Source organism: Pelecanus crispus, chromosome 1, assembly GCF_030463565.1.
Source record: "Pelecanus crispus isolate bPelCri1 chromosome 1, bPelCri1.pri, whole genome shotgun sequence".
In the NCBI taxonomy this organism is placed as follows: domain Eukaryota; kingdom Metazoa; phylum Chordata; class Aves; order Pelecaniformes; family Pelecanidae; genus Pelecanus; species Pelecanus crispus.
Genome location: NC_134643.1, coordinates 154,038,838 through 154,065,484, shown reverse-complemented (window position 1 = coordinate 154,065,484; position 26,647 = coordinate 154,038,838). Strand labels below are relative to the sequence as shown.

Genomic DNA, 26,647 nt, shown 5'->3' with positions numbered 1-26,647 from the left:
AAGCTGCAGCGATCCCTCAGAGTGGTGTTTACTTCTGTTGCGATGGGCTCTTTCTGAGCAGAAATAAGTTTCACGTAGCTGCTCAAATTGCCTAGCGTTTTCATTTTTGCCCCCCCAGGGGGTTCAGAAGTTTGTAGGAGATAAAACTCTGATACAGCTCAGCTTTAAAACATGGTGGAGTCAATGACGGATATATGTGCCAAGGGGGCCTTTCCTTCCTAAGCCCTCTGCGTGGATCTCAGTTTCCAGTGGGTAAAGAACGGTGTGGGAAAGGCCAAGGAGAGGAGGCGAGTTTGCATCAAACCTGACGTCGTGTCAGAGGTAGTGCGCCGCAGAGCAAGCGAGGGAGATGCTGCTGGGTGCTGGAGATGCTCCATCTCTCGTCTCCTGGGGTGGAGAGCTGCACGCTGACCCCCAGCCCACGGGGAGGGTGTTTGGGGTGTTGCCAGAAACAAAATGTAGGAGCTTGCTTGAGCTTTGGTGGAAAGAGGAGGATCTGCCTCTCTTGGCCAGACCTTGTGGGAGAGAGGTTTCTCCCCTCTCATCCCAGCGGAGGTTCACCATAAATTGGCCTGATCCAAAAGAAAGCTTAATGTGGTCAGTCAGCATTAATTTATTTTGTGGTCAGGCAATTAATGGAAATATACCTGGTGCCTTCTGAATTCTCTCTTCCTAAAAATTGAATTAAGGGGGCAGGGCAGGCCAGGAGGCAGGAGAAAAGAGCTGTAAAGGGAGCATCAGGCATGCAAGGACGAGGTCTCAGGCCAAAATACACCTATTCTCAAGCAGAGTCTCTTGGGATGGTAGTTCAGTGCCGGTTCCTGCTCCCCAGCCTTGCTCCCCTTGCAGTTTTAGGTAGTGTGCTGGGGGTTCACCTCCTCGGGGTCACCGTACCCCCATCACCCTCTTGAGTTAAGCATTGAGTTTGCCTGTAGAGGGTCTTGGTGTTGCCTCCATGCTCCTGAGCTCGTGGCTGCTGCCTTGCTGAGGTAGCAAGTGGGATGGTTTCCCCTCAATACAGAGTATTTGCGAACAGCTGTGGCCTTCTTGTCCTGTCTTGTCTCCTCTGGTCTGTATAGGCAGTTGTTCATGTCAGCGTCTTTGCAAACAAATTCAATTACGCTACTCTTGGCATACTGATAGGCGGGTAGTTGATGTGTATCGTTGGCTTTTCCTTCCCTTCCATCTTGCCTTTACATTAGTAACTCTTAAAGAGGTAAATAAAAAATAAAAAAAAAAAACCTAGCAGTGTTGCACATAGACAATAAGCGTGTCTTGCTGCATCTCTTGACCTTCCATACTGGCTCTCAAGCTCTTCAATGGTCTCTTCCTTTGTACACTATTTCTAGAAGATTTCTATTAGAAGATAAGGTCAGTTGTCTTTTTCTGATGTGGTAAAAAAGAGGTTGACCAAATCTTCCTTCCTCACAGGGTTTTGGGAACAGTTTCCAGTAGCAAAGTAGTAAGTCTTTGTTGTACCAGTCATTTAAAAAAAAAAAAAAAAAATTTAAAAAAAACCTGCCATGGTAGACAGCTGTCATGACTCCTGGAACAGTAAATGGTTCAGTCATTTTAATAATTTATCAGAAGAATATTTAATTTTGTAGCTCCTAAAGGAAACTGTGACTTCTAAGTGAAGAATGAGAGGTACTCTTTCTGAAATTACATGCGACAAAAAATAGTACATGCTTGCTGCTTAGAGGATTTGTACTAAAAAAGGAACTTTCCCATCCCTCTGTAAAAGCGCCTCTTGGAATCTGCTTAAAGGGTGTCTCCAAAACCTGTTTGTTCTGTTTTACAGGGGCAGAAAAATGTGTAAAAGTAGGAGTCAAGGTTACCTTGACGCTGTTGCAGTAGTCTGAGTGTTATTTTTAAACTTAAAATATTTTGCAGACTTCTGTCCCTCAGCGCCCCCCCCCCCCCCCCCCCCCCCCGCCTTTTTTTACTGAGGTAGTGCTTGAAAAATAGTAGTAAATATTTCATATATGACACCACTGGCAATGTGTCAAGTACTTCGGAGCAGGAGCTCGTATTACTCCTGATTTGTAAAGAGCTTGTGGTTGAAAGCTCAGATCCTGTAGTTAGATCTCTGGAAGTTTTGCCCACTTGCAGAGGGTCTGCTGAAGCCAGAGGCTTTGCGGGGCTGCAGGACTAGGGCCATGGTGGAGAGGAGGCTTGTCCATCGCAGGCACAAAGGGGAGGAGGCGTCATGCTGCACAGGAGGCAGTCTTTGGGTGTAGGGTGGTTTTTTTGGTAGTTAACATTGCTCATGTAACTTAGTTACGTACCGCTTAAGATAGGGTGAGTATTCCCCCCCATGTATCTAACCCAGATGTAATTTCCTATAAATAATTGACCTACTTCAGCAATCCTAGAGAATGAACTATACCTGTGTATCAGAAAGTCTGAAGAATTTTTGAAGTCTCTTCAAACAGTGTATTCTCTTTTTCTTTTGCTGTAGTAAAGTATAACAGGATGTCTTTTGCTTTTGGAAGATGACTTTTATAGAACTGACTTGCGCTTCCTAATATTAAAATAGTAGGATACTGCACCACTTGTTTTCTCTTTTACAGATGTATTAAGTGATCGGCTCTATTTGAGAACAGAAGCGGTGAGGTGGTAACTGAGAAACAAGAAGGTCCTTTTTGCAACTTGCAGAGTCAGAAATTCTGGGCTGAAGCAAGCTTTAACTGGAAAAAGAGAAGGTTATAGAGACCTGAAGAGTAACTGGTAGAAATGTAGCTTATGTACCGATCGTGACAAAGAGGGCAATTAGGTTATCACCGGTAAAGTCATATTATGATAGAATATCTGGCTGTAAATTGATCTTGTTAACCATGGTTGTGGCAGACCTACTTGGCTGGTCACGCCTGGCTGTGAAGCACGTGTCTTTGGAGTCTCCTTGCAATCACAGGTTCATGTGCACCGAGCACAGCTCCACGTTTTGGGGGCGGGGTGGGGGTGTGTGTCAGGACTTTTCCTTGGGTGCTTTGGAGACATGCTGGGGTGTTTTGTTTTCCTTTTGAAGTTTGCTTGTTATGTCTTCATACTTCAATCTGTAGGCACCTTGCTTTGGGACAGTTCTGTACCTGCTGAGAGGATACTTCAGTTCTGACTGAGGCTTTGGTGTAGGAAAACTTACCTGAACCCTGAACTAAATTCTGGGAGAACTAGTAAGCATTGAAAATGAGTCACATTTGTGTACTTAATGGTTTTGTTATACTAGTGCCAAGCAGCCACAGATGGACTTGGGGTACGTCACCTGAAGCAGTGCCCAATGTCTGAAGGGTAGAGTGGGAACTGAAAAATCGAGGAAAGAGGTGTTGATTCATGCTATTTTATCTGGAAAGAGTAGCATGCATCTGGCAATGTGTTGAAAGATTAGGATGTGGATAGGAGGGAGCAATAATCTAACATATTACACCTGGTTCTACACTGGGATATTCCTGAATTGTGTACTTTCATCGTACCATGCAATTTATCAATTAATGGGTTTGTAAGGAAGGTATCACTGGCTTTGTAGTTGTGGAAATGCAAGCTAAACTGTAGGTTAATGTAATTGGTCTGTCACGCTTCTGCCTCGTGAGGCTACAGGTACAACATGAAAGCAAGGGCGCAAAGTTAGCTGCACCTTCTTTGTAGCAGCTCTTCTTCCAGGTAGCATATGACTTCCCTTACGGTGTTTCTCCAGAGTAATGATGGGAGCAGTGATTAGTTGTGCTTACTAGTGGTGACAGTCCAGCTTTAAATAATGTATGGAGCTTCCTAGCTGAGGACTTACTGAGCCTGAAATAAAACTATTTGGAATCCAAAGCATTTCGTCCAGCACACAGAAAAATGTGTTCTTAAGTCTGGACTTCTGAACAGTGAAATAGAGGCCTGCAAAGAAGTTAATTCAGTCTTAAATTGTATGTTCTTAAGACTAATCCAGCTCATCTGTTGCTGGTGTCCTTTCCTTCAGTTGAAGTGATAATACGGGGGAGTTTCTTGATGTCTCCCTGTCCCCTAGACCAGAGAGCACCTAGGTAAGCATGCTGCAGGGCAACGAAGTGAGTGGGTAGATGTCCTGTGTTTTTGGGTGGGACGGCAAGGGGAGGGGGGTTGTGGCTTCAGTTCTGCCGGTGAAGTGGTGGCTGTAAGTTGTCTACCCTGGTTTAAATAGGTCTGCTCTGCTTTTTCATCTCGGTGCGCTTAGGTTGTGTGTAGAGATGACATCTGAGTCAGGTGTGGACCAGCTCTGTAGCTGTGTAGAGCAAACTAGCCATACTGGAGCTCTCTGGTGGCATCTGAATTTGCTTCCCTTGGAGGTGAGGGGAGACAAAACTTTGGCTTGGGGTGGCTTTTTGAAATTTGTAATGGAAGCTTCTGAACAAAGAAAAGCATGAAGAAAAATACCTCATATCTGCATGAAGATAAAATAAAATAAACAGAACTTGATGGGAGACAGACCCCATCAGAGGAAGCGATGTGTTTTAGTAGGCTGGCTGTGGGCAGCGTGAGTGTGGATGAGGACAGAGGTCTTTGCACATGCAAACCAGCTGCTGCCTGGTGGTGCAGGCTCCGAGCGGAGTGCCTCGTGCTCCTCCTCCTCCTCCTCAGCGCAGCTGATTTCAAGAGCGCCTAAACTCCTACTCTGCTATGTCTGTCGGTGTCGGTGACCTGGTGGAAATAGGTGTTAGTTTGCCTGCGAGTACTGTTTGCAAGCATGCACTTCCTAATCACAGCTGATGTGCTTGGTTGCAAGAGTGGGCTTCTGGAGGAAGAGGCTTCCATCTTTGCATCCTCTGTGTGCTAAAACATCTTGCATGCTTCCTCTGGGGTCTTCGGTTACTTCACCTCCTGAAGACTGCCAGTGATGTAAATGCAGGGAGGAAAAGCCAGGGTATTCAGAAAACACCATTTTTTAAAAAAAAAATCCACTTATTAGTCCAATTAATGTAGACTGATAAGTGAGAAAGTGTGGGCTTGCTGATTGCAAGTATGCATCGTCTTCACTGTCCCTCTTAATCAGTTTTGGGAAACTGACCTTGGTTTTCCTCTTTGCTGTAGAATGAAGTTTTACTCGCATGTCCTGAATGTCTTTACTGCTGCTGTTAATTATTTTATCAAGCGTGCTCCTTCCCCTGCCCCCCAACCAAATGACCCCTGTGCATCTGTTTTTTGTGTGCGGACTTGTCATGCTTGCATGAAGTCTGGAGGAGAAAAACTAGTTTGCTATTCAGTTAATTACTAAATGTTGTTAATTTCTCACTGAAATGAAAAATAAATGTTTCGTATTATTTTTCAAGCTTACGAAAAGGCTTTTAATATTGAATTGTCCAGAATTGAATGCATAACATAACAAAGCAAGCCAAATTTCTTCCTCTCTCCAGGGGCAGAAGTGTCTTTAAACTGTGGGAAAAACTTCCCCTGAAGTTCCCCAGGCTGACTCTTGCTAGCAAGACTAAGGTGTTTTTTTAACGACACTTACTTCTGCTCATGCATTTAGGAAATATGCTTAGGATTGAAACAGATTTGAGTAAAAAGTGCTTTTCTAGGAAGAAATGTCAGATAAGGAGGATTAGGGAGTTCTAGCAACTTTAAACTTGTTCTTTCCGTGCTGAGTTCCTGGAAGAAATCTCAGCGGTAGTTTACTACTTTTACCATCATCTGTGGTCAGTTTTGGTGAATTCTCTAATTGCTCTAATTGCCTTTCTGGCACAAGGAGGTTTGGGGGAGTCCTGTTCTCCTGTCAGCCTCCCGACCTCAAGCAGCATAGGTTGAGTTTATTTTAAATACTTGAATGCTTGGGCATATCTGGAAAAGTAATTTTGGGTGTTAGCTTCTGCATAAGTAGAGGCACAATCTAACAAACATCTGCAAATGAGTGCAAAGGTGGTGTGAGCAGAAAGCTAATGATTTTTGAAAATCTAAGCTGGCAACAACACTCGGGGTAGGCAGTACTTGGCAGTCCCAAGGAGGGTCCAGGATGTGGAGGAGCCACCAAGCCCCTCGGCTCTGGGTGCTGTTTGGATGGGGGTTTGTCTGGTGCCATGGGATTATGGCTGGGAGGGAGGAAGGCAGCCATATGGGAAAGCTCTCAGGACCTGCAGCTCCGAGGAAGTCTCTCTGTCCCGGCTGCCTGGAGCCGCAGATCCTGGGAGCCTCAGCAGTGGATCCGTGATGCTGACAAGGACATAAATTTTGCTGTGCAGCTGCAGGCTCCCAGAAGAGTTTACTTCAGGAAATGCCATCTGCTGGTATTGTGGAAACAGCAAAATTTTCTACGCTTTTCTTTTTTAATTTGGCCTGAAATAATAAGTCACTTCATAAAAGAAATCTTTTTTTCTTTAACCTCCAGAAGAAAGAATGGGTGCATTATTTTAAAACAAACTGTTGGCTATTGTGTGACTTCCCCCTCACTCCCCCCCCAATAAACTTAACAGTTGTTATAGTATACCAGCATCTAGCAGCATTGACAAACTCTGTATGTCCTCGAGCCCTTTCCATCCACCTTCTGTGACTAATTTTTTTCACCATAACATGTGCGGCGGCGTGGAACTTAATACCACGGTGCTTATAGAAACCCTGTAGTTATTTAGGCTGTAGCTAGATACTTGCTTTTTCTTCCCACTATCTACACATACGCTAAGTTGGAGTCAGCCAGTTGATGCCACAGTTCCACTGACAGAGAATGTGATGTTTCAGTCCATCTAGCCTTGCCCTTGAACCAGCCGTGGACCCTCCTGGGACGGTCTTGCCAGCAGCAGGAGGCTGAGGACGAGGGGACGTGCGGGTTGGGTGTGGAGCTGGTGAGCTTTCGGGCTGCACCGCCGTGTCTCTGAGCGGGGTGAGCTTGAATGAAGGAGGCTGGGCACCGCTCCAGCTACGGCATCTTGTCTAGTCGCTTCATCTCCCTGTAGAAAACCTGTCATACTATAGTCTCTTAAACATGGCTCTCTTTAGCAAAGCAGGGGTTTCCCCGTTTCCACCCGCGCCCCTTTCTCTCTCCCAGTTAACTAAACATTCCTTGCCAGTTACTCATTAAGATGGGCCACGCCTTACGCTTTCTGATTGAGACATGGTGAAGGAGAGGCGTAAGCCCTGAATACATGCAGCTTTTTCCTGTTTGCCTTAGGGTGGTTGGTTTGGGGTGGGTTGTTTTTTTTTTTTCCAGTAACTTGTTTTCCCTTCATGTTGTGAGAGCCTTTGGACTCTGCTTCAGGAGGACTTGCGGCCTTTGCCACACCATTGTGGTTTTTTTCACTTAAAACTCTTGCAGTGGAGACAAGATCCCAAAAAATAGCCGATGAAGCTGTTCTCTCTCCCAGTCTGCTGAATGTATGAACCGTGTATGAATTGTGTGCTGAAGAGTGCTGGGAAGCTGGCTGAAATGTGCAGTAGTGAACAGGAGCGGGAAGCTGGCTTGCCTTGCCCCCTAATCTCATACTGCTCCCTTTCCCCTGTGGTGCCAAAAAATACCCCACCCAGCGCTCTGCCTGGCTGCTGAGGCATGTACCTCTGCTTGCTGCACCTACCCCCCCTCAGCATACTTGCATACATGCACAAATGCCCTGCAGCAGATACGATGATGGAAGTATGGAGTATGCATTTGTATTCAATACAAACAGAAGATGCAGACTCTTTTAAATGGTAGTTAAATTAAATAATTTTATATTGGAGCATCTACTAAAGGGGGGGGGGGGAAGCTTGCTTCTGAAGACCTTAGCTTAATTGTTTTCAATTTCATTTAACTTGCAGCAATAATTCTTAAAAAGACCGCAAGTGCGGGTCACTGCAGCAGGATGCATGTGTAATACTTTAAAAAAAACCCAACTAACCAACATAAAAAAAACAACTAACAAACAAAAAAGCCCCACAGTGTGAACTAGCTTCTACAGAGCTCCTTATTTTAGGTGCAGTCTCTTGCTGTCACTGTCTGGGACCGTTGGGGCAGCATCCAACCCTGGTATGTCATTCTGCAATTAGTGTATCAGGCATCAGTCCCCACTACAGCCAAAAAAAGGCAGTAGTCCTTGCTGCTGCTTTCTTCCTCATCCCTTGTCCTGGCACTCATGTTTGCATGGCTGTACAGTGAACCAGTTGAGGGGAAACTGATCCTCTTAAACCTTTTTATTTATTTGTTTTTATTGGATTAGCTTTCAGTCCATTGATTCCTTGCTCCGGTTCTCTGTGCAACCACGCGAACCTGGTTTGCTGCACGAGCGCTAACGTCAGCTCGAGGGAGGGGAGGAGGTGGAAGGGGGAGGTAGTCTTGGGCCATCCCTCATGGTAGGTGCTTGAACTTAATGAGCAGTGGCACCTGCAGCAGTTATGAGCTTATTCTGTGTGTCCATGCACACTTGGGTGCGTGCCCAGGCTTTGTATGGGCAATGTGCTCTTACTGAGGACGGGTTTAGGATGCTCGTGCCACAGTGAGATGCAAACAGTGAAGCCAAAGCAGGCTGGAGAGAGCAGGAGAGGTACGGAGACAAGAGCCCTGGGTAGGGGCATACAGGAGGTGACGTTTGCAGGAAAAGTCTCGAGAGAACTAGTTTAGAGGTGAAGCTTAAAATTTGCAGAAATGAGGCGGTACTGTCTCTCGGCGCACCTTGGAATCTTTTTTGAAGTTTAATCCCAGTTATGACAGTTTTAACCAGTTCACGTTTGGGTAAGGGGTATTGTGCTTAGCTGCCACCATCCAGCAGCCAGCTTCCAGCCCTCTGGAGGCCTTTCCTGGCATGCAAAGGACAAGAGCGACCAAGAGCAAATCATACCTAAATCTCATCTCCTAAGATGAGATAACTGCTTTGGTGGACAAAGGGAAGAGCGTTGTTTGGGGCTTGGTGGTTTTTTTTGCAAGGCTGCTGACGCAGCCTGACACGGCGTGCTCCTGGCCAAGCTGGGGAGGTAGAGGTGGGATGGGTGGAGAACTGGCTGGATCTTCAGGGGCACAGGGGGGTGGTTAATGGCTTGAGGGCTGCTGGGCAGATGGCTACCAGTGGCATTGCTCAGGTGTTGGTAATGGGGCTGACGCAGTTCAACACCTTGTTAACAACCTCCATGAGCGCGCTGTCAGCAAGTTTGTCTGTGACGCCAAACTGGGGGACGAAGAAGTTGTTGATGTGCTGGAGGGCAGGGCTGGCATTCAGACCAGCAATATGGTGCACGGGCTGACCAGTCTTGCCTACTTCAGCAAAAGCAAGTGTGCCTGGGACAGAATAACCCCATGCAACAGGACAAGCTGGGCTAGACAGCAGCACTGCAGAAAAGACCTGGAGGTCCTGGTGGACAAGCTGAACATGGATCAGCCAGAGTTTTTCTGTGACTCTGAAATTTTGTGTTGGAGCTAGATTTCCATCTTCAAGTGTGTTATAGAGACCTTAAGACAGAATAATAATGCTTGAGATGTTCACAATCCACACAAACTGAACGGTGCATGAATGTGTGGGTATTGAGGCAATGCGTGTGGTTGGGAGAGGCTTGCCTGCCCTGGGGAGGGCAAGGTACACAGGTGGCAAGTGGATGCGAAATGTGAAGGCTGTGTGCATTTTTCTTAATGAGTGGCTTACAGGAACATTTTTACTGAAGTCCTGTGTTGGTGATTTCTTTCAAGCAAAGCCACACTGGAGGGAGGAACACTTGGGACTTTTTTTTCTTTTTGCTTTCTTAAGAGCAGGTGGCATCCTGTATGTGAATATGAAATCTGTCCTGCTAGATAAAACACAGAGGTTGCTTCCAGGCTGAGAGGAATATATTTTGGGAAGGAAAGAAGGAAGGAGCTGCCTTTTTTCCATTACAGGAGAGTATAAATGTAGCTGTTGTGCAGTAGTGCTTTTTAGGTTACTCTGGCCAGAAATTAGGTTACTGTATTTAACACGTACTATTGCTTCTTTTAATGAAGTTCCTTGTAACCTTTTTTGTTTTCCAGCTCCTTGCAAGTGTTCATTAATAGCACAGCGAGCAGAACTCTGTACGTCAATGAAAAACTACCAGCAAGCTCTTCACGACGCAGATGTCCTCTGCCGAAACAAACCCCACTGGCCTGCGGTATGGTGCTTGCATGTCGTAAAGACCAAAATGAAAACTGCTTGTTCTCGGGGCTTCTCTCTGTGGTGGGGACAGTGCTGCTGAGGGCATTGTTGGAAGAATATCGTGGCATTATCAGAGCTGGGAATGTCTACCAAAAGCTAAGTACTTCGTAGGACAAGTCTTGGAAGGTCCTTAGTGTGTCTGCAGCCAGTGGGATCTCAGTGGCGGGCAGCTGGTGATGCGGTTTTGTTTGTGCTGGTGCCCGTCGATCTGTCGGGGGTAGTGCTGCAGCTTGGCAGCAGAATCGGGTCCGTAAGGCTCCGGTAGCCCGGGATCGCCCTGCGGTTCCCTCTGGGATGGTGCGTCCCAGGCAGCGGGAGGTTTTGACGGCCTGCTGGCCAATGTGTCTTTCTGAGTAGCACCCCAGGCTGTATTCAGGATTATTTTCCTCACCTTCCCCCCACTTAATACTAAGAGTTCATATCTGTGATTCCTTCCTGCATCATGATGATTCATAGAGAGGTTGGGATTCTTTTTCATAACAAGAGGAGGTGCTGCAAGGGGCACTGGTTCGTGGGCAGCCTGAAGTGAGCATCAGAAATGATGTTATGAGAGAGAAATGGAGGAAGCACGTGGTGGTGTTACCGCTGGTTGCCTGAGGCTAGTCTGGGTGTCTGACGGCTCGCCCCACCTAGGGTTACAGCTCCAGTCAGTCCCTTACCCATCAGTAGCAAAACTGTGGTACAGATTTGACCAGATAAAGCCCCTGGGTGCTACCTGGAGAGAGGGTAGCACCGGGAATTGGGGAAGGATTTTAGGCAGACCTGGGCTTCCCTGCGAAGGCTAAGGAGGTGTTGTATGAATCCCTCAGCCGCCCGCCTCGGCATGTGGGGGCTGCAGCTAGCTGTCCATTTCCAGCTGGGGAGAACGTGGGGTGAGCAGCGAGGCGCTGTCTGAAGCGTCTAGTTTCTGACAAGTCAGATACTTGTCTCTGAAGGCTATCTGTCTTGTCACTCATTAAAACCTTTCTTATTTGAAGGCAGCTCATAATCTTCCCCCCGCCTCCAATTTGCCTTTCTGTCTAGGATCATTTCTCATCAAGTCAGGAATCCATCTCAGGTGGCATTGGCTGGGTTTCTGTGCAGAGGGAGAAAGATGAATTACACGCATTGAAATGTTTTCTTGAAGTGTCTTCTCTGTTTGCCTAGAATCCATGGAAATGTGATGCGTGTCAGTCGTAGCTGCATAAAGATTTCGTTAATCACATCTCTGAAGAATGCTAATTGAAAATGAAATTTGTCATCATGGCATAACCAGCAGTGTCACAGATGCATTTCATTTGTGCTTGCATGTGTGTGTGAGAACTTCCACGTAAGCTGTGGTGATCCAGAATCCATGTTCTCCAGGAATTCTCAGCATCTGCTTTGTTTTGTATCCTGCGGTATCTCATCCAGTGGCAGAGATTAGCTCAAACATGTGCTGTGTTGTTAAAAAAAAAAAAAGGCCATAAAATTAAACTCATTTTGGGAGCAGCTCCTGGGAGGCAAGCATTCACCTACCAGTACCTTTTGGCTTATTGATAACTGAAATGTAATGGCTTGCTGAGTTACTGGTGAAGCTCTTGGGTCCACTGTAGTCGTTAGAGCAATAAACAAGTTGGTTGCTTTTCAGTTGCTATGAAAACCAGGTCCTTGGACTCCCTGAGGCAGGGAGAAGTTTCCAGTTTTACTTTTATGTGGCAGATGGATGCCCTCCTGCCTGCTGCACAAAGTCCTTCCTGGACTTTACCCTTGAATCCGATGCTTGTCAGGGCCGTGAAAATAGGAAAGGGAAGGTGGCAGCAGTAGTCTCTGAAGTGTAGGGGCCTCTAGTTCCTGGGTCTAACTTCTGGTGTTGGATCTTTAGGTATTTTGTCCGTAGACAGCCCAGCTCCGTCCTCCCTTGCAGCTTGGATAAGGAAGTTGCTCTTGCGGCCCCAGAGGATGAGGTTGAACAGCCCTGTGGCCTTCCCAGTGAAGTGGAGTAATCTTGACAGCGATGTCAGGCACGTTAGGATCTCTCTAAAAAGGTTTTACAGAGGCTGTGCAAGTCTCAAGATAAGAAGGTCAGGGTCAGGCCTCACAGTACCTCTCTTCTTACTGCATTCAGGGAAAGAAAAATGTATCTCACCTTGCGAGATTGGTGTGTACCAAGGCTTCTTGTTCAGGTCACCAAATGCCATACATTAATTAACCTGTCCTACGCAGTGCCCCTTACTTGCTTTTGGTACAAGCCCCCTTCTCCCTGACAGTAGAAAGGTAAAGATCTTAACAGGCCTCAGCTTGAAGGGCTGCATTGAAAGAGTCAAGGAGGTACCCGCTCAGGAAGATTACGTGATGCTGGATCTTTCGGCATTAGTGTGAAGAATAGAAAAGTGTATCTGCTTATCGAACCAGTCTCTTACACTACTGAAATTGTACTTTCAGCACAGCCTAGAGATACTCTGGATCAGAGGTGGGCTTGCAGAGCACACTTCTGTCTAATAAGCAAGAGGCAAATGTTGAAATGTACACTTAGTTTCTTTTCATCATTAAGGAAGTAATTTCCATAGTCAGATTTGAGCTGGAAATGGATAACCATGGGAAAATTCGGAGGTGGGGCTTTCCTCTCTTGCTACTAGTAACAAATAAAGTAGGACTTGTCCCCAAACTGACTATCCTACGTGTTGGCCATGGATGTGTTACTCTAGGATGTGGGAGAGGTAGGATGGGCTAAAATGGGTCAGGTTAAGTATTGGTGAGTTGCCCTAAATTCATAATGTTGGTCTTGTCTAGCCAAATAAAGCAGGTGAAAAATCATCTCTGTCCTGGTAAGACACCCAGGAGAAGTGAGGGTGTCCTGAACCTAAAATCTTTCACTGCCTCAGCTGCCACCTCCAGCCTGCCTGTGTCACTGCCTTTCCCATGCAGCTTCATTGCTGTTAAGTTCCCTGGTACGTGAAACCATTCTCTGGGGTATCAAGCCCTGTGGGATATGTAGTAGTCTCGGTCCCTGGGGAGACAAATACCCCTCCTCATTCTGCATCAGGTCCCTGCCTGCCCCCTGAGGAAAGGAGTGGTGTCTTTGGCTGGGGGTGATCCAGCAGTGGGTTCCTGGGGCATCTTCTTTCAGCAAAAGAGACTGACTTTTTTTCAGTTTTGTGGATCAAAGAGGTTGTTACCCAAAAAGCATCTTATTCTTCACTTGCAGAATGGTGTGAACTTCCAAGTTTGTTTGCTGGATTCTTGCTGCCACTTCAGAAATGATCTCTAGACTTGTACGTTTCCTTTGTGTGAACAGGGCCATTATGTGAAAGCAAAAGCTCTTTCTGGATTGGAAAGGACTGAGGAAGCATTGAAGGAGTTTCTCTATTGTGTTGCCTTAAATCCTGAATGGAGCTCAATGAAGAAAGAAGCCCAAAAGGTATAAAATGTATTTACTGGCCACTTCTTGGTCATCACACTGCTCTTACTCTTGCAGCTAAGTAAAATTCTTGTTATTTCAGGTGATAGTAAACAGCCAAAGGATAATTTGATTCAGTAGATTCTCCGATAAACCTTATTAGCATTATGCTGTGCGAGGCACCTCTTGGGTTTGGTTTATACAAATGTATTGGATATACAATCCCTCCAAACCAGAGGGATTGTGTATTTGTGGATTCCACTGCAATTCTGTAGGTCTGGCCTCTGCCGTTTGTAGATTACACTTGCAGTATGTCGTCTAGATTTGAGTACACCTGGATTTTGTAGGCTCAAGGCCACTGATTTTAGTGGCCATCAGAAAACCAATTTTAAGAGGGAAGTGGCAGAGGGCTGAGAAGGGGGAGGTGTGTGCTGCCCTGTCCTGGAAAAATCCTGCGGTCTCTGTAGCGGTTTGTATAGCTTCCCATAAGAGACACACTTACTGCTAACCAGCCATTGTCAGGTTCTTTGTGACCGTCCATACAGACAGCTTTTTATAAACAGAAATGGGCATTTGGCAAGGCGCTTGGTGGGGACTGGTGAGAAGGGCAACAGGCTCCACACAGCTTTTAGCTAGAGGTGGAGTCTGAGGATAGAGGAGATGGATGCAGATGATAACTGGAACACGTCTCTTTTAACCAGTTCTGATAGGAGAGCATGGTCTGAAGACTTCTGGGGGTCTGAGGGTCAGAGTGGAGAAGGGTGGAGGCAGGAGGAGGATGCAGCTGACTGCCGCGCTGGGCGCTCCTGAGGAGCAGAGGGCTTCGGGGAGGGAGGTGGATGCCAGAAGAGCACCTTGCGATGTGTCTGTGGCTGTGGTGCGGACTGCCGTTCAGGTTTCCTCTGGGCACTGGGGAATGCAGGATCTTCAGGTTGTTGCAAGCTTCTTGGCATCCAGAAGCTGTGAAGTTTGTGTATCTGTGTTTGTACAAACATAAATATCTGTGTCATAATTACTATTATTTTTTTCTTTTTTTCTTCTCTCTAATTGACTAGATAATGTGTGAGATGTTTTTCCCAGCCTTTGAAAATGTGCATGATAGTCTAACAGCACCCTTCTCTAGTCGAACATCCCATACAAGATTGAAACCTGCATTTCTGAGTAGCATAAACACACAGTCAGCTGCAGAAGATAGCTCTATTGCTGGGTCCTCGAAGGTAAAGTAAAAAGCATTCAACATAAAAATACCCAAAGTAACACAAGGATCTGTCTGATCGATGTGACATTGTCTTTGTCTGCACTTACTTTCATGGTAAGCCTGTTTCCTCCATTCTTGTTGGATCTCTTGTTGGGATGTACTTCCTCAGAAAAGTAAGAAAGAAACTCCAGAAAATGGTGTGGTGCCTTCACATGGGAATTGGTTGTATTTGTGTGTTGTCCGTCCCCCCCCCCACACACTTTTTATGCACGCAGGAACATAATTTCTGGAGATGGGAGCTGTAGGGAGGGAAGTGTCCCTATTTAATGCACCTGGAGAGAGGCCTTCTTTGATATGGACCTTTTTCCCTTGCTAAGCTTACTGTAGGGACATTGATCTATTGCTGATGTATATAACTGATAGGGAAAAAAACAAAACAGAATTGTCTCATGCTGTATATAACTGTTCTTAATTTTTTTAGGATACTGTGTTCAGGTTAACAAAAACCCCATCCCAAGAATCTGATGTATTTAGAAGTACTGATTCTCCTGTTTCCCATCATGTTCTGGATCTCTATTTTGAAGACAACAAGAAGTCTTTGGGAGCTATTCTCTCCAGTTTACCTGGGGTTGGCTTAAAAAGAAAGCTGTCCAGTGATATGAGGGATTTACAAAGCTTGGATGTCCCCAATAAGATTCCTAAAAAAGGTTTGTGTTGTGGCTTAGAAAGGGGATTTCTTTTGCAGATACTTAAAAATGATAAACTACTTTTTTCCTCCTCCCTTTTTATAGGTGTCAGTGAAACATTCCCTACAGGGACTGGAATAATATTTTGTTGTCTGGTGTATCTGTTTATGCTGTAACAGCATATTTGCCTTATTCCAGAGCAGTTTCAATTCATTCAGTGGACACTCTTTTTCTTTCTCAAATGGGCCATTTCTAGTGTGTAATCCACTAATGGTTTAGTCTTTGTGTTGCTGGTGCCATTTCCATTTTCCTAGGTCTCAGAGGTATAGCTGAACTTCATTGTCTTTCTATATGAAGGAAAGATGCAGTAAGCCTGGAAACTAATCTTTAACTGGCACCAGAAACAGTCACATGCAACTTTACATGAAATTTTCCAAGCAAACAAAGAAGCCTTTTGAAGAGTAATAAGCCCCCCCCCCCACCCCCCCCCAGTTTTCTGTCACTTGATAGCTGTGCTTACAATTGGTATGCTTCTCAGGCTTCTAACAAAGACCTCCAAAGTGTTTTTACTACCCTGGGATAAAAATGCTGAAGGCAATATATTGCACTGAGTAGTGAAATAATTGGTTAAAAGGGGCTTTTAAAATGCTGCTATATTACTGTGCGTTTTTTCCCTTAAAAGAAAAAAAAAAAAAAAGCCCCACCTTCTTGACAAATCTGACTTCTGCCTTGACATATTAAAGTCATCAAGTGCTGCTGTCTGTCTGCCACCTCTGCAAGTGATCCGTGTATGGCCAGTCTCTGATCATGTTGCTGTGAAGGGAAAAACCCTGTACTTGCCTGTGAACTGCAGACTCAGTAAACAGATTGTGAAATCTGACCTGCCTGTGTCTTCACAGCAAAGGCCAGAGATCGCATTTTACCCATAACCATTAATTTCGGGTCTGTGCTAGATCCTGATGCCATGTTACTATTTGCAGAATTAACAGTTAGGTTTTGGCTATTACTAAATGCTAACATGTGAGATGTAGGTTAAAGATAACGCTGTTTTTCTTTGTAGGCCACACAACACCGGTGCCCTCTCCCCTATTCTGTCTGTGCTCAAGATAAACCAGATGCTGAGCATAAGTTATCCTTTAACAAAACATCCTAGTGTTTTAACTTAAAAAGCTGAGGGGTTTTTTTTAACGGTGAAGAATTTAGGACATGGAGGCAGCATTCATAGCTGTGTTGCAACTCATCACTGAGCAGCAAAGGTGCAGATTGTAATAGCAGTTGCAGAATCTGCTTGTATAAATGTCATCAGAAGCTCGAGCTGATAGCTCTTGAGCTTAAATGCTGCTGCTGCGAAGTTTGAAGCCCATACCCTTTAAGTGTGTTAACTACAGGGATACGTACCACCCCCAAAAAAGCAGGGTGGGCAGAATTTGAAGTGAAGTGTTTTGTCTCTGTGTTTGCAGAGTGCTGAGCTAGGGAAATCAGTATTACCTAATGCAGGTCCAGTAGTCCTTAAACTCTAAGCTGTCTGAAACATGGGATTTCCACAGCAGCCTAGTCTAGAAGAACATAAGCTTTTTTTTTTACTTGTAAGAAAAATTACCCCTGCTGAGAAATCTATAATAAACACTGATGAAATAGTTTGACTGTGTGTAAACAAATTAAATTTTGGACTTAATGTACTTTAAAACATCTGGCCTGGCTGATGTGGGAGTGGTGGTGGTGGTGGTGGGAAAGCAATAGCAGAATATTTTAAAAAATCTACTTCTAAAAAAAAAAAAAAAAAACACAAACCATTTTTGGAGAAGCAAATCATGGGTATTCAGCTCTAAAGTGCTTTCTCTGGCCATAGACATCATCCTCTGCTCTCTGAAAGATTTCCTGCCAGAAAGTCTAAAACTCAGATGGAAAATACGTTTGTTTGGAGCAAAACTCAAAAAAGAAAAGAGATAAATTGGGTTCTTTATGGAAAAACGACTTAGCATCTGAAACTGCAGTGATACTTAAATATTTAATATAATAATCTTCTTACCTACTTAGATGCGGATGTTTTACCTGAAAACACCACTGTCACTTCAAGTGAAATACCAACAACTCTGGTGGATGCATCAGATTTTGAGTGTTCCCTCTGCATGAGGTATGACTGCATTGACCTGGGATTAAGATCGGAAAGCCTTTCTAGCTTCTGAAAAAAGTTTTCATGGTGTCAGAAGGAAAACCTGCCAGAGAATGTCTAAATCATTACTCTGTTCCTTTTTCCTGAACCTTGCCTCTGGTGAATTTTTACAGATGTGGTTTTCTCCATTGTTTACCACTTCTAAAAATGAAAACCTTTTTTATGTCCTTAGATAAAACTGTCACCTGTGATGTATACAAAAGCAGGAAAGGAAGAGGTGGCCGGATCTAGTCACTCCTTTCCACAGTTTGGAAATTTGCATTGTTTATGTTGGCAGCTTAGCTTTTTTGTTCTGTGTTTTCATGTTCAGGTTGTTCTATGAACCTGTTACCACTCCCTGTGGACACACCTTTTGCCTCAAATGCCTTGAGCGTTGCCTTGACCATAATCCGCATTGCCCACTCTGCAAAGAAAAGCTGTCAGAAGTAAGTATGTCCTTGCCCTAATTAACAAAAAAATACAAAGCTGTGTTCTTCTGAAAGCACATCTGTGGGGATTTTCTGTGCTCTGCTCACAGACCAGAACAACACAGTAGTACCCACAGCATCAAGCTGTGCACAGACCTCATTTGCTCCAGAATACATTTTGTCATTCCTTGGAAGACGTGAGGTTTGCTGGTGCTGAAAGGAATTGAGGATTCCAGTGTCACATCAGGCTTGTGCCTGGGGAGTCCCAACTGTAGCCCCATTCCTACCACCTCTCCAGTCTGTATCTCTGTCTGTGGTGAATGAGGAATGGTTGCTCCTTGGCCAAAACTTCTGCTTCAGCTGACATAGGATCATAGAATTGTTTAGGTTGGAAAAGACCTTTAAGATCATCATAACGTGTCTCATGTGTGGAGTACTTCTTGGGGAGCAGTAACCTGGCAGCTCTAGGTGAAAATAATATATGTATTTTTCATGAAAGCGAGGAGGCACTGCACTTTCTTGGTTGTAGTACAGCTTCTGCCAAAAAAAGGCACAGGGTTATAGTTAAATAGGCACTGGAGTGAACCTCATATCCTAAAGTGGAAGTTTTGATACCTGACGGCTGGAAAGGAGGAGGAATCAGTGCAATCCTGAACTAACATGCTGTTTGGCCTTAGGAAAGGGGATGGGTTGGGAGGAAGAGATGTTACCTGACTTCTCGTTATCAGACTTAGGAGTTGACTCTTCCTTGCAGTTTCTGGCAAGCAGAACTTATAAGAAGACCGTCCTTACAGAAGAACTGATAGTCCGTTACTTGCCAGAGGAATTATCTGAAAGGAAGAAAGTTTATGAGGAAGAAATGAAGGAATTGTCAAAGTAGGCTCTCATTTTACTACTGACAGCTGTTAAAAAATGTATTTTTAATCTAAATTACTTGAAGAAGCTTCATTTGCTTATGAAAATGCACAAAATGAATGAACCTGCCAGATGTTTTGTATTTTCGACATGTTTGTTGCAGATAAACAAGAAACAATATGCTTGGATGGTAGAGAGGCACAACAACGTTCTTAAAATAAAGATAATTGCTTTTTCCTCTGAAACAATATAATAGCTTTAAAAGTTATAATGGGGGTTTTCTGGAAGTAGAAGCCCAATTATAAATGGGTTATACTTCAGGTTGGGAGAAGTTCAAGGCTTCAGTGTTGTCAGTGACTTGTGGATCTTACGCTACAACTCAGCTAAAAAGAAAAATAAAACATCGAATTAAGCCTGAAAAAATAATGTAAGGATTAGTGGGCTTCTTCAAAATTAAAAGGCTTTACTGAGCTTGGGAATTCTCTATTACCTTGCTTTGAACGTGGTTAGTTCTTAGGTACTGTATTACTATAAAAAGTTATCACCAAAATCGTACTACTTGTATTTAAGTATTGATACACACACATTTGGGAAGTTGGCTATTATTTCCTGACTCTTCCTCTATGAAAGTAGATTAGAGGGATTGTTTCTTTAATGTACTAACAGAAAGAGTCCTGAAATACGTGTCTTGTAAAAATGGCAAACTTTGACCAGATACATGTTTACAAAGAATGAGTCTAAAGAAACCACTGGACTCAGTGTCATATTAAGCGTTTATGCTGAATATAGCAGTACCCAGAAGAAAGCTGATCTTTTTTTTTTTAAACAATTATCTTACAGTCTGAATAAAGATGTTCCCATCTTCGTATGTACCATGGCCTTCCCTACCATCCCTTGCCCACTCCATGTCTTTGAACCTCGTTATCGTCTAATGATAAGAAGATGCATGGAAACTGGTACCAAGCAGTTTGGCATGTGCTTAGCTGACGAATTAAAAGGGTAAGGACATGCGCTGAGGATGTCGTGTTGTTGCAGAGGCTGTTGTGACACTAATGGAGTACTACAGCACAGTATACTTGTCTGCCCAAACCACTGCAGTTCCTTCCAGTTCTGTATGAACCAATACAGAAGTGGCTGGCTTTTAGTTTCATATATTAAACGTTCCCTTTGACACAAAGATCTAATTTTTATTGCTTCCCTGTTGGATGGATAGCAAGAATACAAGTCATCCTGCTACTACAGGCTCCAAAAATAGCGCTTAATTGTCTGTGTGGTTGGACAGCTTTCTAGCCTGTTTGTTCTAGAGAAAGCTGTCTGTCTGAATGAGGTTGCTCCTCTGTCTGCTCAGTTTTAAAAAACAAATAATGTTTAAAAAAAAAACCAAAACCAAACCACCAACCATGCATAGTTTTCCTGCATAGATGGCATCATTTGAATGAGACAAAGTATACCCTTGGCTGAGAAGCCTGTTCTGCTGCTGAACGTTGAATTTTGATGTTTGTCTTTATTGCTGTGTTGCAATGTCTAACCTATCTGCAGTGAGTGGGTTCCATTGTCTTTCTAGATGATCTTACCTTTAATTACTTTTTGTGAATTCTGACATTGGTGTGTTTCCAGCTCCCTATGCAGAGACGTAATGCTAATCATTAGATTAAAACCTTCAGGTTTTTAAGTCCTTTATAGGTAGTAGTTTTTTGGGTGAAGGGGTAAGAGGACGGTTGTGGAAAAAAATTAGGTGTTCTTAAGAAAGGGCTACCTTACAAGATGTAATAGATAGTTGCTGACTTCAGAAGATGCATTGGAGTGATGCAGAATGTAGAATGGATGACCAGTGTAGGAATTTTTAAGAATACATTAGACAGGCATCCTCAGGAACAGCATTTTTGCAGGTGATCGTCATGGGAGCTGAGAAGGCGGCACTCATACCAGGACTTGGCAGCCTTTCCTTGTCCAGTTCAGGGTTTGGGGGTTTTTGTTTTTGTGCGGGGTTTTGTTTTTTCTCTCCCAGACTGGATGGTAAGGTGGCAGTAAGAACACAGGAGATGCTACAGCTTCCAGTTGGCGCTGGCTGTGCTTTATGCCATTTGGCATGCTGTTGGTGCTGCACTCAGTCGAGTTCAGGCGCCAACAGCAGCTGATGCTCCCCAGTCCCTTCCAGGCCTTTTACCAACTTTCTGGAAACAAATATTTATGAGGACAAAATGACCCTAGGACATGTTTGATAACTCCCCTTACATTTGTGAAGGCTTGTGGAAGAGAGGAAGAGAAGACTACAAACTTATTGTAGTCAGGTCTAATACAGAGGGCCAAGGAGTTACAATCCCAAAAACAGAAGAATTGATTTATTAGTGTCATAAAGGGTATTTAAAAATACAACCAGTATGGTTAGATTTTATGTCCTGTCTGTTTCAAGTCATTGAAATAATTAAACTTTTTAAGCATGGTAACATCTACTTAAATCAAACACCAATGTGCAGGAAGCCTTCATCTGTAGACACCTGGCAGGCTGTTGTAGCTTCTTACACAAGTAAAGAAGTTCTTTTGTTTATTCAAAATTGCAAAATCAGCTGTGAATAGAATAAGTGGGGAAACTTGTTTTGCCTCATCTGCTAAGACATGGATATGGAAGGCTGAGATTCATGCCTCCCTTGAAAAACACAGTGACAAGACATGTTCAGTTCATCACCTCGCTGTGTTTTATTTCTCCACTTTAAATTAAAACTAGGAGAAGAATTGTTTATGAACTTCTAATGTGTCAGTACATCTTACACCCATCTCTAGGTGCTTTCTTGTCTCTAATCAAAGTCACTTTCTATCCAAAAGTAACTTCTCAAAGAATGACAAAAACAACCCCATCACTTACACATTAATTTCTAAACTTGCTATGAATGTCACTAAAATCCTTAATTTAAAAAATTGTTATATAGCTGTTTAAATAGTGTTTAGTCTAATATTGCTATAATAAACTTGCTTGTAACCCAGTTGTAGAGCACCAGGGTTTAGCTGTGTGCAGCTGTACTCTTCTTGCTCTTCCTCTGTTTTGTACGATGGCTGGGAGAGAACGGTTGTTCACAGCGGTCAGGGTCCCATCCCCGTCCCCCCAAAACCATCATTTCTGGTAGAGTAGAAACAAGACTCATTTCCCCACGGTGTTGCTGTTTCTTCATCACCCTGATGTAAGAAATGGCCAAGCCCTGGTAAAACAAGTGTTTCCGTGATGAAACATTTATCACACCCTGCAGGGATTTGATATCTTGAGATGAGACTAGATAAAGTGCATTATCCTGGTTAGCAGTAGGCTGAGGTACAGAGCTACAAATGCTGGCAGATGAACACATCACGGTGAAGAGTCACCGTGCAATCAGCCTCCCTAGTGAACTCACTAATGCACAAATGTAGAGTAGGTAAGCCTGATAATGTTAAATAAAAACTTACTGCATGCTTGTTTCCAGGATGTGATTAAACCCTGTACCTACTTTAAATATAACAGATACAAATGTGCTTTTGTGAAGGTTTTTTGGTTTATTTGCTTTTGGTTTTTTCTTTTTTTTTCTTTTCTTTTTTTAACTTAAAGGATACAAGTGCAAGAAAAATCTTGCCATATAGAAGCCTTTGCCTTCTAAAGCCTGTAATCCTCTGCGTACACCTCAGAGCAGGGGGATAGCCCTCCCAGCCCTGCATTTGTTCCTCAGTTTCTGAACTTCCTTATGGTATCTTTACCCGTCTTGTTTTCTTTGCAAACCAGGTGAATTTGCCACCAGCAGCTGGCAACTCCCAGCATGAAACATGCTCCATTTAGTTTCCTGTCCCTTCCCAACCCTTCCCTGCCCCTTCTCCTCCCAATATCTACGCTCTGAAAATGCTGCTGCCCTGGACCTCCGAGGGAAGGCAGAAAGGGTGGGGGTTGTGTGGCTTATGTGAATAAGCAGAAATGTATTGACACCAAAGCAGGATCCTCTTTCAAATAAAAAATGGTGAATTAGGCCCAGTATTTGTCCTGATGTATATAAACACTTGTTGATGACTTCCACTTTTATGCCCTTCTGTCATTTCAGATTTGCAGATCATGGCTGTATATTAGAGATCAGGGACGTAAAGTTTTTTCCTGATGGGCGCTCAGTTGTTGATACAGTTGGTGTCCGTCGTTTTAGGGTCTTAAGCCATGGCCAGCGAGATGGATATAACACAGCAAACATCGAGTATCTTGAAGATAAAAAGGTGATCTATGGTGCAAAGTTATTCATACCCATGTATTGCTGGATTCACTTAAACAGCCTTTCCTTGTTGCATTTCAAGCTAGCTGTGCCTTATTTTTAAACCAATATCATTATAAATACTAAAGCTCTATTTCGAAAACCATGGAACAAACTGTCTCTTCCTTCCCTTTCTTCCTTTCTGCCCTTATAATTATCTCTGCTTGAAGTGTTGCAACTCCCTTCATGGGTCTCAAAGTAGCTTCTGAGACTCAGGTGCTGAGGTCTGTCATGATGCGTAGGTGAGGTCAGGGTAATGTTTTGAAACTGGTGTGGACTTGAAACCCTTCTAAGAACACGTGCCCCTGTTGTTAAAGAACTGACTATTCTCTTCTTACAGTGAACAGACAGCTGGCAGACTTCATATGCCCTCCAAGCCCTGGTTTACAGAACAGGTCCTCAAACAAATGTGGGAGTCCGCTCTTAAAATAAGATCTTAGTGACTTGTAGTTAACCATGCCTGTACAAGCATCCATCAGAGCTGGCTGAGAGCAGGAAAGGCAGAGAGGGCAGCAGTTCTTAAAAACAAGTCCTCTTACAAAATCTGTGTCAGGTGAGGTGCTTGTGATGGGTATTGTCCAAAGGGTGGATTTTTGGTCATGCTTAATGATGACTTCCTGGATCATCTTTAGAGCATGTCTATAAAACCCTGATCCTTCTTAACATGGAGTTTAGTAGTAATTTCATGCCAGTTGATGAAGTCCAGTCCAGTCATGTAGCTCTTCAGCGTGCTCTCATAGTTGAAGTGCAAATCTGTAAAGTCTTAATAGGGCTTTTCTAACCTGTGCAGGATGTTGCAGTTGTTCACCAGGGCAGGAAAGGCAGATCGCATGGAGGTGCCTCCCCATGCGAAAGGCTGGAGTAGCTAGTACGCTCAGAGTGAGGGCTCTGCTGTGTTTAAATCCCCAGTGAGGGCGGTGGAACACAGCTGTCCAGGTGTTGTTTGTAGATGGTGCCAGAGACCCACCTCTTCATAATTAGGGTGAGATTTACCTTGTCTCACCTGAGAGGCTGACGTCTGTGTTCAGCACTCTACGTTCCTGTTATATCTGATGGTGAGAAATCTCACTCTGCTCTGTCTTAGATACCTACCTTAAGACTGGATTAATTGCCCTCTAGAGCTGTTTCTCCTTGACTATGAAGAGCATCCAGAGCAGCTAGCTCAGATGTGCATCTGAGTAGCACAGGTGAATCACACCATTGGTGTGTACAGATTACAGGGAGGGGAGGAAAAAACCCAACAACCCCAAGCCAAAAAACCAAACAAAAAACCAAATCACCAATTTGTAGTAGGTTTTGCTTATGCTTTTTTCTTTTCCCTAATGGCTAATAATCAGGCCTGTGCAACTAAAGCACTCTGCCTCAGCGAGGGTCTTTTTTTATGGCTGTTCCTGGTATTGGGAAAGCATCTGCTTTCCCTGCTTCCTGCCTGCTCAGGTGTCTGCCCTCCTCCTCCTTGGCTGTCCTACTATGGCCTTAACACTTCTGTAAAATACTGCTGATCTCTAAATGCTGTAGAGCCCCTGTCTCTGTGCTCGGTGGCAATAGTGTTCCTTTTGTTTTGCCAGATGATATAACAATGGTCAGAGGTCCTTCTGTGACAGGGAGTCGAGGTTCTGGGTTTGAGATGATTAATACAATGTCTGGGGATTAGAGAGCAGATTCTTCTGTTGTGCCTTAGGAATGGATATTAATAAGGCAGTAACTGCTCCAAGAAATGTCACTTCAGAACACCTAGGGGAGGGTAGAAAGACTGCAGCATCACAGGTTTGAAATCTGAGACTTGGATACAGTTTGCTTAGATAAGGGCATTTGAACAGCTGTAGTCACTGCATTATTTTGCTTCGCTTGCTTCTGGGGAAGCGTATGGACTCCACGGTATCAAACCTGTTTTGTTCCGTCTCCCTTCTTTTAACAATAAGGTTGAAGGACCGGAATATGAAGAACTTGTCCGCCTTCATGACTCAGTTTATGATCAAGCTGTTGCCTGGTTTACTTCTCTTAAAGACAATATGAAAGTGCAAATTCTCAATCATTTTGGGTCCATGCCGGGAAAAGAGCCAGAGCCACAGGTAATAAAATCTTCCTACTTACGCATCCTTATTCTGTATGTAATTTTTACACAAGACTATTTTCTGACAGGTTTTTGCTGTGTTTTTGTGCATTCTGAGCTGCTCTTATTTGCCCACTTTTGGTCTATTAGTGTGAAGCGTGGAAAACAATATATCAGTGTAAGCTGATACCTGAAGAGATCAGTCTTAATGGCACATACAGACAGGGCGAGCACCTGAAATTGTTTAGTTGCTGCTTGAACTGTTTGGTTTATGGTGACTTTCTTAGCAAATAGAAGTAGAAGGTGGGAAGGAAGGTGGTGCTCTTCATGGGGCAGTGCCGGTGAATACATGATTGCATGTCTTTCCATCCTTTTGCAGAGCAACCCCAGTGGTCCTGCCTGGTACTGGTGGCTCTTGGCAGTGTTGCCTCTGGAAAACAGAGCTCAGCTGGCTATATTGGCTATGACCTCCCTTAAAGATCGTCTTATTGCCATCAGACGCGTATTGATATTTGTGACTCGCAAAAGACCCAGATAACATGGACTTCGGTTGTGAGTGGGCACCAAAAACATCTCACGACAGGTTGTTCTGGGGGAGGGCAGAGGGGGAGGGGTTGTTTTTTTGTTTTTTTAGAGATTCCTTCAAAAAGGAACAGCCCTTTCTGACTGCGTCCAGCATCCATCAATTGCATCGGTTTGTTATCCTGGGTATTCACCAAACCTTGCACTCTCCTGTTGTCCTGGTGAAATCTGAGCCTCTACAAAGCTGTGCTACAGTTAGAGCATAGCTGATAGATGTGGATAATTGCTTCAAAGTACTACGATAGAATTGATGTTTCTAGCCTGCAAGAGAGTTAAGTACTAGAGTAGCACCATTGGCCTGCATGTGATTTGGATTTCCACTTGGTAGGAAAAGGAAACTGGACAGTGGATTGAAGAGGTGTTTCCTAGACTTTCTTGAAGGTAGTGAACAGAAGAGGAGTTATGCTGCCCGGCAGAAGTATGCATGAAGACTATAACCAACAGTATGCTCTGTTAGTGATTTGGTAGGCAGTCTGTCATACACCCACATCTCTCTCTTTTCAGCAAATAGCAGTCTCTGAGGAAAAGAAAAAATTAAGCTGTTTGTGGTCAAGGCATCTGAGGATGTTTATCTGAAAGAATAATAGCTACTGAATAAGTACACTATTTGGTAGCCTGAGGTAATCCCTTGTGTTGTGATTTATGTGTTGTAGCAGATTGAGTAAGTACAAAATGTTTGGAAAGGTGTACTTTGGTTTATTTGAAAAGAAAAATCAAAGTAATCCTAGCTGGTCTTTATCGCTAAATTCAAATCAGACCGGCTCCCTAAAGTATGAAAAACTCTGCTGTGAAATAATGATTTCACCCCGAGTACGGGGAAGGCATGCTGCAGTTTGCTCTGAATGCCTGTTCTACATGTGGGACCGGTGAGGATGAAATGCGGAGAGGTTTCCATCTCCCTCCTGCCTGCAGTGTCATGCCAACATCCCGTTACGTTGGAGTGATCTCTACTGAACATGTTTTAAACCGAAAGTATTGTAGTTTAGTACCAGTTGCTGTATGTGATGGA

At 44.0% G+C, this 26,647-nt stretch overlaps 1 protein-coding gene across 1 annotated transcript in view; it reads left to right on the top strand.

Moving 5' to 3' along the window:
• Window positions 1-25,621, top strand: part of LONRF2 (LON peptidase N-terminal domain and ring finger 2) — a 30,996-nt gene extending 5,375 nt beyond the window's left edge. The window contains exons 2-12 of the mRNA XM_075719916.1: window positions 9,911-10,029; window positions 13,330-13,452; window positions 14,487-14,648; window positions 15,111-15,336; window positions 17,353-17,449; window positions 17,799-17,913; window positions 18,650-18,771; window positions 19,591-19,749; window positions 22,806-22,968; window positions 24,926-25,075; window positions 25,436-25,621. Coding sequence (XP_075576031.1) covers window positions 9,911-10,029; window positions 13,330-13,452; window positions 14,487-14,648; window positions 15,111-15,336; window positions 17,353-17,449; window positions 17,799-17,913; window positions 18,650-18,771; window positions 19,591-19,749; window positions 22,806-22,968; window positions 24,926-25,075; window positions 25,436-25,594 — 1,595 coding nt within the window. The 3' untranslated portion in view covers window positions 25,595-25,621. The remainder of the gene's footprint in view (window positions 1-9,910; window positions 10,030-13,329; window positions 13,453-14,486; window positions 14,649-15,110; window positions 15,337-17,352; window positions 17,450-17,798; window positions 17,914-18,649; window positions 18,772-19,590; window positions 19,750-22,805; window positions 22,969-24,925; window positions 25,076-25,435) is intronic.
• Window positions 25,622-26,647: the final 1,026 nt, after the last annotated feature.